The sequence below is a fragment of the Vigna unguiculata genome, chromosome 9 (genome assembly GCF_004118075.2).
Source record: "Vigna unguiculata cultivar IT97K-499-35 chromosome 9, ASM411807v1, whole genome shotgun sequence".
NCBI classification, from domain to species: domain Eukaryota; kingdom Viridiplantae; phylum Streptophyta; class Magnoliopsida; order Fabales; family Fabaceae; genus Vigna; species Vigna unguiculata.
The window spans coordinates 29485118-29496920 of NC_040287.1; the positions used below are offsets into that span (position 1 = coordinate 29485118).

The 11803-nt window shown below is 33.9% G+C and overlaps 1 protein-coding gene across 1 annotated transcript; it reads left to right on the forward strand.

Moving 5' to 3' along the window:
* The first annotated feature begins 688 nt into the window (after positions 1 to 688).
* LOC114163284 (E3 ubiquitin-protein ligase RNFT1-like) lies at positions 689 to 8487 on the forward strand. The gene is made up of 8 exons (XM_028047500.1): positions 689 to 1674; positions 2715 to 2791; positions 2924 to 3092; positions 4837 to 4925; positions 5021 to 5185; positions 5297 to 5374; positions 7723 to 7826; positions 8059 to 8487. Exons 1-8 carry the CDS (start codon positions 1077 to 1079, stop codon positions 8162 to 8164), a joined length of 1386 nt encoding a protein of 461 aa, XP_027903301.1. The 5' UTR covers positions 689 to 1076; the 3' UTR covers positions 8165 to 8487.
* Positions 8488 to 11803: the final 3316 nt, after the last annotated feature.

Here is an 11803-nt window from a genome sequence, read left to right on the forward strand (position 1 = left end):
AGTCAATTATATGTTTTTCATGTTTAAGGATGTACGGATCGTGGTGTGTGTCTGATTAAAGTCGAATAGTTTCAAATTCTTGATCCATCACACTCAATAAATAAACATAAATAGGATTGGTCATACAAAAAAGCATTTATTGGAACTTTTGAAGTTCTAAAGCGATTTTAAGACTATACATATTTAAATACGAATGTGGGTTTTCTTAATGAAGATCCGGAATTAATATTTTTGGCACTTAAATTGTAATATTTCGATTTTTTTTGATGAAAAAGGTAAAAACAATGGAAATGGTGCATTTTTGAAAAGAAAAAAACGAGAAAAAAAAGTAATTGTATTAACTTAACCGGAATGTCTCCAAATTTTGGAAGTAACAAATAAATTCCCGACCAATCCTCTATATTTATAATTTTTAGTGTCATGTACACAGATAAGATTCTACCTTTGTAGTCAAAATTTTAGAGATAATAATTTGTAAAAAATGGTGGAATTGAAAAAACGTTTAAATATAATTAGCAAGAGAATCATTACCAAAAATTTAGCGGAGTAAGAAGTTAATAACGATAAAAGGAGGAAAAAAAGAGAAAAAAAGAAAAAGAAAAAGAGGTGACGGGATCCGTTGGAAGGGAAGGTGGAAGGAAAGAAAAGTATAACAATAATAATATCTATCCAATGAAACGCGTTGGTTCATTTATCATCATTGGTTCATCGATGTCAACCTCTCACACACGCTCCGACACAGTCACAAACAAAATTAATCGAAAGAGAAGGTTTCAGCTTCGTGACCTTGACTTTTCTCCTCTCTCCCTCTTCTGCTTGCGCTATGCATCTCCATCGCATCGCATCGCACGATCCGCGTTCGCATTAAACCCTCTCTCGCCATGTTCATCTTCACTTTAATCTTCTTCTACGTATCTTGCTTTTCTTCCTTCGTCAAACTTCATCTCTTTGCTCGCGCCCGATAGTCTAATCAAGAAACTCTTCGCAACGCAAAACGAATGCTGTTGTGAATTCTGATAGGAGAGTACCGTACGGAATAAGGAATATAAGGTAGGTGAGGTTAGGGTTTCGGAGAGATGGAGTCGTCGCCGTCGTCTTCGTCTTCGTCCTCGTTGTCGTCGTCTTCTGGAAGCGATGCCGGCGGTGGGGGCGCTGTCACGTGGTTCGGGATGAGTTTCCCGTTCCGTTCTCCGCTCTCTCTCGTGATGGATTACTGCACGCGCGAGGATTCCGCAGAGCCTGTGATTATCATTCCCCGGACGCGCCCGCGGTTTCAGGCGCCGGCTGAATCTGCTGCTTCTGCTTCGGCCTCTGACTCTGGCGATAATGCTTGCGGCGGCGCTGAGGAGGTTGCGATACGCATCATTGGGGCCGGCGAGCAAGAGAGCGGTTCGTCGCCGTCGTCGTCGCGGAGCCGCGCTGGGGAACCTGGATGTGAGGAGGCGGCGGTAGTTGGGAGGAGCGGGATGCTGTCGTCGGAAGCTCGCCGGCGAATGGCTGAGGAGAGGGTGCCGTTGGTGTCTTTGGATGATGGTATTGGTGGCGGTAGGGATTCTTCTTCGTCTTCCTCTACCTACCAGAGGTATGATATTCAGCAGGTTGCTAAGTGGATTGAACAGATTCTTCCGTTCTCCCTCTTGCTGTTGATTGTTTTCATCCGCCAGCATTTGCAAGGTACTGCTTCTTTCTGGTGTTTAGTTTGGTCTCTCAAGTTGGTTTTTTGTTTAAATGCTAACTACGTGATCAAGCCATTGAATTATATTATTTCTGATTTGTTGTATGTGCTAGAGTTTGAGGATGTGGGTGAAGTTAGTTATCTTGCTCAGATATTAGAGAGATTGTATATGCTTGACTTGTTGGCGTGACTATGATATGATTTGTTTGGGGTATGCTCTTTTGCAATGTGCTCTTGATATTGATAGTTGTGCTTTAACATATCTTGGCTTTTTCTGCGCCTTGTATTTGGAGGCCTGTCTTGGTTTTCTCGTGATATGCTTGGTGGAATAATGGTTGGTCAGAGAAATGTTGCTTGCTCTTTTAAGGGACAAAAGCTGCGAAAATAGTATCAACTAATATACCTGATACGGATTTGGTTTATATTAATTTTTGGTGCTTATTTCTTGATAAATGTTTACTGTTCAAACTAGGATAAAGCTAGCGTGGGCTGCTGTTTGGGTTTCAGCACGCCGTGTACTAGCCTAGGATAGAGGTAGAGTGAAAGAAAAGGTTACCTGAAACAATTGCTGAGGATCATGTAGGAATGTGCTTGTACCTTTGTTTCGTTTACTGTTATATTAGACGGAGGTGCCTCTCCTTTGCAAGGAAATTGGAATTTCGTAATCATTAGAGATGTAAAGAGGAATTTGTAAAGTTAATTCGAGATTATGTTGATTCCTCTTGTTTCTTTAATGGTTCTTAGTTGATTATATCAAATCTTTATTGTTGAAGAACACTGCTGCTTGCTTTTTTATTTTCCCTGTGACCATGAGTCCATGATTGATTCTTATCTTCTCCTTTGCAATCTCTTACCTCTTCTAATTGGGGAAAGAAGAATTGTGGTTTGTTTTCTGTTATTTATATTTAGTTTATTGGTTCTACTGTATTGGGTGGCAGTAAACTGCTTCTCACATACAGTTTCAGTTTATTCGGGTATTCTACTTTTGAGTTGGCTCTTTTGACATAACTATGATCTATTCATTTATGGGATCATGCAGGTTTCTTTGTCACAATTTGTATATCAGCTGTGATGTTCAAGTCAAATGAAATTGTTAAGAAGCAGACTGCCCTGAAGGTGATATACCCAGATTTTTGTAATTTCTTTTAGATTTCCATTCCCAAATGAAATATTTATGTGTAAAATCCCATCCTCTCGTCTCCAGAGGAAAATAAAATTAGGAGTCTCAATTCATGTTCATTTTCGCAGGGAGATCGGAAAGTCTCTGTTCTTCTTGGTATCTCTTTTGCCTTTATGCTGCATGTTATATGCATTTACTGGTGGTATCGAAATGATGATCTTTTATACCCACTGGCCATGCTTCCACCAAAGACAACTCCACCTTTCTGGCATACAATATTCATCATTTTGGTTAACGGTACGTTTTAGTTCTATTTACGTGCCGTTGTTACATTGTTTTTATGTTTTATTTATGCTAGATATTTTTATTTCTCTATTGGACAGAGACATGAAATGTGTATTAATAGCACGTGTTTGGTAAAAAATCTAAGCACTTTGTTTTGATTGTTTATGCTTGATTAATGTGTAACAAACTCAGAAGTTTTAACACAACAGTAGGATTATTTACTTGATTAATAATGATGGAATTGAAGACTTCCTTTTCTCTTTGTTCCATACTTCATAACTCATTTCTATTTTGAAATATATCTTGATTGTGGAAGGACGGAAGTACAATAAAAGGGTTCTTTGCATTTAATCAGTGGCTCTGGGTCAAAATTGAATGAAACTGGTTTGAAGATAAATTTTAACTGTTTGTTGCCAATGGGGGTTGCCTACCTGGTCAACCTTTTTCTTGGAAACCGCATGAATTGAGTTTGAATATTAAGGTCTCTTGTTGGTGGGTGATCTATAATCTTATTGAGAATCTTTGTTGATGTTGGTTGTTTTGCACTTCTCCTTTGCCTTAGAATGGGGAGAGCCTTCAGCACCCTAAACTTTTATCAACAAAAAATGTTGACCGTTCTTTTCTCGTTTTTCGACTTTGGCCCTTTTTGTGCTTATGTACAGTCATTGCTTGATGATATCAGTACATTCCTTGGGAAGGACGGGGTGGTGGTGGTGTTAATCCAATATGACATAGTGAGGCCAATTTTGATCTCCCTATACCCACTCATTTCAGGCCTCTTTAACGGGTGTTGTGGAAGAGCTTTTATTCAGATTCTCTGAGCTTATTTCATCACATCTAAAGTAATTAAGCTTAGAAAACTAGCTTAAAATCCTTCTATAAGCTCCATTTAGCTTATTTCAACAAGCTTTCTTGGTGAAGGTTATCAAATTAAGCTTATTGAATTTAGTGTTTGTGAATAAGCTCTCATGTGATACAGCGAATGTGTTTAACTAAAATCTTTACACAATCGTACCTTTAGACGAGCTTGTTGAAATAAGTGCTTATATACAAATGTGTCTTACATTCTCACTTACACAACTTTGCGATAACAGTTTATTTTAAAAGCTAAAACAAGTTTTAGCTTTGCGTCTAGTCTTGATCTGAGCATGAAAACATGTAGCCCCTCCTCTCCCCACTCCTTTCATTTGAATTGATATTGTTACATGAATTGTGAAGACTATCATTGTGTTACTGTCAGTATTATAGATGGATTTGATGCATATCTGAGAATTTTTAAGTTACATATTTTGCATCAGTGTGCCATGCAGCCGACCTTGGTGAAACCTTAATGAGTTACTTACAATATTAAACATGTTCTTATTTTTTTAATCGTGAGCCAAGATTCATGTTCTTGAAGTATTTTTCCATTTGAAGTATTTGCTATGTCCTATTATTTTCTCTCTCTCAAATTTGGCTGTTTGCATAATACTTGACTGGTTTTCTTTCATTGAATGCTATTTCGGAGGAAAAATGGTACCTGCCAATTTGCATTACGAAATATTTCACAACACCAATAATTAGTATCTTTGCAAATCTCTTTGATGCTATATCAATAAGACTTTTGGGGTGTCCTTGTTAATTGTTTGTTGGTGTCTTGGCTATCCCTTGATATTGGTGTTTTCCCAGGCATGTAATAATTTTAATTCTGTTTGTAACAAATCTTGTCTCTTGGTTGGTTGGAATTGATGGTCACAATGTACATTTGTCTTTTTAGATACATTGGTGCGGCAAGCAGCAATGGCTTTGAAGTGTTTATTGCTCATTTACTACAAAAATGGAAGAGGCCATAACTTTCGTCGGCAGGTTTGAGTAGCTCCTTGCTTTTTATCAAGCATTTTAGCATTTTTGAAGTATAGTTTTCTCCTGCAATCTTCTGAATGCATTTAACTTATTTCTAGGGTCAAATGTTAACTCTGATTGAGTACACTCTTCTGCTGTATCGTGCCTTGTTGCCAACACCAGTTTGGTACCGATTTTTCTTGAACAAAGATTATGGAAGTCTGTTTTCCTCACTGACCACAGGATTGTATTTAACTTTCAAGCTAACATCAGTAGTTGAGAAGGTATGTTTTCATTCTTTAAAATTGGCATTTACGCTATAGTGATATGTTTAATAATATTTGTGCATGAACCTAAAATGTTCCATTTTATTCAACCTTCTATGTATTTATTAGGTCCAATGCTTTGTTTCTGCCTTAAAAGCATTATCGAAAAAGGAAGTTCATTACGGGGTTTATGCTACAACAGAACAGGTAAATAATTTTTGGAATGTTCTGATTAACTCTGAATCTGAATACTTGCAATTACAAGGGATACTTATCAATTCTTTGTTGCAATTTATTTATATTAATGCCATTTTTGGTTTCGTAATTGTTGCCTTATATTTGTAAATGCACACAATATATCTAAAATTGAGTATGTCAGTTTCTGTCTCGGGCTTTTAATTGCGTTAAATTTGATATATAGTAACAAATTTTAAGTACAAACCATATTTGTAAAAGAAAATAGATTAATTTTATAATTCTATGGCGTTAACTATTCTCTCTTTCCATAATAAGTTGCATGAATGTGTAATTAAGTTAATATAATAAATTATAATATAAGTTAAGGCAACTGTTTCCTATCTTATTACTTAACATATAATTACTATTGCTATTGTAAATTATTGCACATCAATAATGTATCATGGAACGGGTGACATTACTATTTAAGAATTTAATGCAAAGGAGTATACAATGTCGATTGTGAAATGTGATTGATTAATATTTTTCTAAGGCAATAGCAATCTTATTATGGTGGATGGTGTTGTAGACTATGTACACCCTAAAAACTGCATAATATATATGTAAAATAAAAAACTTAGAATGTATGTCTATCAAGAACAATAAATTAGAAACCTATAAGAAATAAAGTCTTCCAAAAGTATCGCAATTCATGAAATTAAGGGAACAAAGAGGAAATACATTAATAACTGAACAAAAGAGAGTAAGAAAATAGAACTTTGGTATGCCATGCTTGGATGCAAAGAACCGAGTACTGACTCCACAGAGAATATAACTTCAGAATTAAGAATGTGAACGTATTTGTTAAACATAATTTATGTCAAGGACAATTTGTTTGTGAAAATAGAACATGATATTACAAATAATAAATCTGAATTTCAGATTCATAAAAAAAACAAGACATTGAGGGAAAGAAAGGACACAAAAGGAAGGGAATAAGGGGGAGGAAAGAAACTAAAAAATATAGAGGAAAGTTGGAATCCAGAATTTTTTCGAGGAAGAAATAGGGGTAGGCGATCCTTTTACATGAGAAATAGGAATTTCCTGAAGACGGTTGTGCAATTGCTAGAAATAACTTCTGGTTGTCAGAGGTAGTGTTTTTACAACTGGACATGAATTGAAGATGGTTCCTGTATATGTATAGTTTAGGTTTTACGTGGAGTGTCATGTTTTCTTCAAAAATAAGAATTATAATCTCATTTGGAGAGCTATCATTTCAAAATTAATATTTTTTCGTGATGGCTGCAATTTCCTTTGTGATTGCTTTTAGAAAAGCAGTCTGAATTAGCTATGACAAACAACAGCACCATGCGATGGTTCTTCCATGGTATTTGTGTCCTTGATGGCCATGGTGTTTTGTTCATGCCATGTGTGGAAGACTGTGAAAGGAAGGCAATAGGATTTCCGGATAGAGAAATTGGCTTAGTAGGCTGCATCTCTCCCATGAACAGGAGGTACTCATTTTATGCAGTGGTGCAGACAGCAATCATGTTGGATGTGTCAGATGAGGCAACCTGTGCAATATTCACATTTTAAAACTGTTTGTTGCTCTTGGTTCTGTTCCACTCCTCATGGTGTTCTAACTCCAAACCTCTGGCAAATAGTGAAAAGTGTGATAATGTTTACAAACTATGTTCTAAAATTTGAGAACATAGCTCTATGCTGATGGTTAGGGTTTCTTGCAGATGCTAAGCTTGTCAATCTTTAAAAAATATGAAATGGAAATAGTTATAAACTAGGCCATCAAAGATATTAAAGGGAAGAAATATGTTAGACCTCAATTCTTAATTGTGTCACAGCTGAGCAAGCTGACCAAAACATCATAATATCTAATCTTTGCATGTTTTAATTTAAATAACATGTAAAATTATGTTATATATTGTTATCATTCTTTTAGCTTTTTCCCCTTCTATTTTCTATTATCATTGTATGACCACTCATGAATCCCTTAGATATGGACTATGGATATGCTTGCATTGCATTGTCTCCATTCCAGAATAATATGACCTCATGTCATTCATAAATTTTATTTAGTGGATTGCTAGCACGTAGTGCTTGTATTTTAGAAAATAAAACATTACTTTTTCTGGATAATAGTGTGGGGAGTGATCCATGTGTTGAAAATCTATATTATGTTGATAATTGGCGTTTACTTCATACATTTATTCTATATTATGTTTGCTATTGACCTTATGTTTTTCATTTATTCCTCTTTAACGAGATCTTTTCTGCATTTAAGGAAAAAGCTTTGTATACTAATATTGGGTTTTGTCGAATAATCTTTTTCATCCTTTCTGACAGTGATTAACTAAATGCAGGTGAGTGCCGCTGGTGACATGTGTGCTATATGTCAGGAGAAGATGCAGGCTCCCATATTGTTGAGCTGTAAACACATGTTCTGTGAGGAGTGTGTATCTGAATGGTCAGTTTTGAATTCCTTGTTCGGAAAATTGAAAGCTTACTACATAGTTAAGAGAACTGAACTAAAGGATTGTAATAGTAGATAATTTTTTAGGGTGGGCTGGCTATCTGTCTATCATTATTAATTCCCTGTCCAAGTACTTTTATTAAAAAAATCGATAAAATGTACTGATTTGTTTCATAATCGTTTTCATCAGTTCTCTTTAACCAACAAAGATACATCTGTTTTTCAGGTTTGAGAGAGAACGGACTTGCCCATTATGCAGGGCTTTGGTAAAACCAGCTGATCTTCGGACTTTCGGAGATGGATCAACAAGTCTGTTTTTTCAGCTGTTTTAAGTTCACTTTGTTCGGCTTGTTGGGTCATATTTTTGAGCCAAAAATCTTCCTGGAAAATGTCACCCTTTCTGGTTTGGTAAAATTTTCCATTAATGGTTTCTAATGAAATTGGAATTGGAATTGGAAAAAGGAATAAACAGATATTCCCATACATGGCTAAAGTATAAGTTCTTTCTAGTGTAATGAGGTCAGGTGTACAAAGGGCTATAGACAGCCGGCATATGAAATCCGCGTGGATCTTTTAACCTTATACGCACATCAAACGTGCTGGAAACATTTTGTTTATAATGATACATTCCAGATTAATTCCCCATTTCTCTTCATACCATTCTCCAGGGGTTACTTCTACGGGCATAAGTTGGAAAATTTATAATAGAACAAGTTGACATTTTATTAAGTAAGTGTTCATCAACTTTGAATTTTATCAGCACAACCGGTGGGTTGAAAATTATTATATTTATGGAACTTAACCCAATTTAAAATTGTCTTTGGCGTATTAATGTAAAGTTTTTGTAAATGAAGTATTAAATGAATAAAGAATATGTAAATATGGACTATTAGTTTGCAGAATATAAAATTACGTAACTGATTGGTTATTGTAGGACTGAACCTAAATTTTGAACATGACCGTCCGACTTGCATCCTTAATATCATTTTTCTCGCTGTTCACGTGTGGTAAAATGAAGTTTTCATATATCCCCCTTGTGTAAATTCGGTTCTTCTGCAACTTCTGTTTGATTACTTTTCTTTTCCTCATTGGAGAAACATAAAAGTTTAAGTAGTTTGCAAGTAAAAAATAAATTACGCGCGGAAAGGGTCTCAAAGCTTCACACCTTATGCAATTCAAATTCTAATAATCCATATATTTAAGCAATATCTGTTCCTTGATGACACGTATATTGGAGATACTGGAACATATAATATTTTTTGTTTTCTTTAAATTATCCTATTTGTACATCCTAGATTTGGTATGTTGTATGCATAGGATTAAGGAAAGCGGTTGATGAATGAAGTCGAATTTGAGGTTGTATGAAAGTGCGGGGATGGAGAAGGAGTAAGCAATAAGTGGATTAAGAAATATATATATATAAATGTGAAAAAAGAAAAGTGAATGTAGGTGGGAACATTAAATTAAGAACTAAATTTGGAAGCAGAAGAATTGGAGGTGGTGAAAGAGAAGAATGGTTAAGGAAAAGTTAAAGATTGTATGGGAAATAAATGTGAAGAGAATCTGGGGAGATATAAAGATGGTGAAGGCATATCTTTTGTGGTCCATTGATGGTCTGGCTGCTGCTCCCCACTGTGGTATTGTGAGTGCCTTTCAATCACTTCAACTTTTGACCCTTTCCATAATCACTTTCTCCCACCCTTTTCACTCCTATTCTTCATCATCACCTTTTTCATCTCTCTTTTCTTTTCCTTTTCTTCTTCGATATGTCCATTTCTTTTCTCAGTTTAGTTTGTTCTATTCTACTCCATCTCTTCCTGCTTCGCTGTTACTACTTTTGCTTTTCCCATATTTTAACCAACTCATTTCCTAATCAATATTTTTCTCTCATTTCTGCTGATACAATCAATTAAGATTAGATTAGTATAAGACACACTTTACCACTACATTTTCCACGTTCTTCGCTCTCTTATCTTTTTCTTCTTGGGAAAGTAAGTCTTAACTTTTTGAGGCAAACCCTATGGTTAGGGTGCAGTGAGATTGTAGAAATGCGTAGTTGAAGTGTGCAGAAACATTAGATTGGAATGGAAAATAAAGTGAGAGTTTGGTTAGAAAATGGGGTGCACAGTGCACGTGGTGATAGGGTCTCTGACAGTTTATGAAATCTTGATGATGAGGAATGAGACTATCAAAAGCACAGCTGAATGATTCATATAGGGTGGTCTCCCATTGCAAGGAACAATATTATGACCAGCTAAGGAAGCATATTGTAAAATCTTACACACCTCTTCAATCATTCTAAAATGGAACACAACCCTTCCAACCTATATATATGGAATTATATCATTAACAATGTCTTTTCAAAATCTACATTTTTCTTTCTTTTTCAATGTTAAATGTGTTAGAAAATGGTTACCCAAATAATACTAATAATAATAAAAATATACAAATGATTACTCAAACAAATTATCAAAAAAAAATATTCAATGAGCAAGAATATCATTTATCCATAATTTCATTTATTATTACTAATAGAAATAGAAACAATTATACACATAAGATTTTAGGCTTAGTTGAAACTGACTTAATTATAATCATAAGAAACACTTATAACATGTGTTTTCAGTCTTCAACTCTATATTATTTTTAATTTTAGAAATGAATACAGATGAGTCATCAAAAATAAAAATAGCAAGATAATAAGTTTTTCTCTCTAAGAATGTTAGAAAATGATTACCCAAATAATACTAATAATAATAAAAATATACAAATGATATAATAATAATTATTAAGGCAATAAAAACACTAAGACATCTATATAAATCAATGAATATTAATAAGAGATCAACAATTATAATAACAATAATAAATAATAAATAAACAAGGAAAGGAGTAGAAATATCTTGGGTTGAGGCATGCATAGTGCTATCCTTATAGAGAAAAGCCCCTCCTGCACACAGGGCTAAACAAATACACAATCATATATGTTTCAAATCATATGCGTTTCTCTCCCAAGATACAACAACCCGTCAGATCGATCGAGTGCAGCGAAGGATCTCCGAACCTTATGAACACCACTGTCTTAAAGATAATATAGAGAAGAAAAGAAGAACACTTTTAAGAAAAAACTACAGTGTTTGTTGTCTGTTGTTGTTGTTGTTGTTGTGATGTGTCTTTCCCCATACACCTAGGTGGTATTTATAGGTAGTAAAAGGAGACAAAAGGAGTAAATAGTAATAAAAATATAACCGTTAGCCATAAAAATCATTAACCCATAAATTAAAGATTTATAAAAACATAAGTAACATTAAAAATTTTTATTTAATTATTTATTTTTTAAATTATAATAAAATATTTCCAACAAAATGTTTATAATATACTTCGTTTGCCAAACAATTATGCTGTCTTACACATCAACACGTGTCGGATTAAAGTTTATCCTAAACTACATATGTTTCGAGAACAGGGTTTTTAATTAGTAAAAATAATAATACAATAAATTATTTTTGAAGACTTTATTTTTGTGCACTATAAAATGAGTACGCGTAACTAATATAAAACTTTAAAATATGAGTATTTTTTACTTAAGGAAAAATATTGAAGAAAAGTTACAAGTATAAGTATAAGTAATTGATATATACAAATAATAGTTATATATATAGATGAGTTTATATATTTCATATAGGATGGGATTGATCGTATAGAGATTATGGTTCTATATAAATATATGACATTAGTTTTATACATATAAATTATTTGACATCATTTTTATTTCAAAACATTAAGACAATGAAGTTATGGATATTTTATCTTATATAGTATTTAATTTTGTATTTTTTATCCAATGTAAAACTTTGACTCACACTTAAATTATTTTCAACAATATATATAAACAAAGAAGATTGAATTTAAAATAATTAATAATTTAAAGATTTTTCAAATATAAAAATGAGTTAAATATATTTTAGTCT

What these genes read in the sequence shown, in the direction of transcription:
- LOC114163284 (XM_028047500.1), top strand. Translation starts at nt 1,077, where the DNA reads ATGGAGTCGTCGCCGTCGTCTTCGTCTTCGTCCTCGTTGTCGTCGTCT. An exon ending in AGAAGCAGACTGCCCTGAAG is followed by an intron (nt 2,792 to 2,923) that starts GTGATATACCCA and finishes TCATTTTCGCAG; the next exon opens with GGAGATCGGAAAGTCTCTGT. An exon ending in GAGGAGTGTGTATCTGAATG is followed by an intron (nt 7,827 to 8,058) that starts GTCAGTTTTGAA and finishes TCTGTTTTTCAG; the next exon opens with GTTTGAGAGAGAACGGACTT.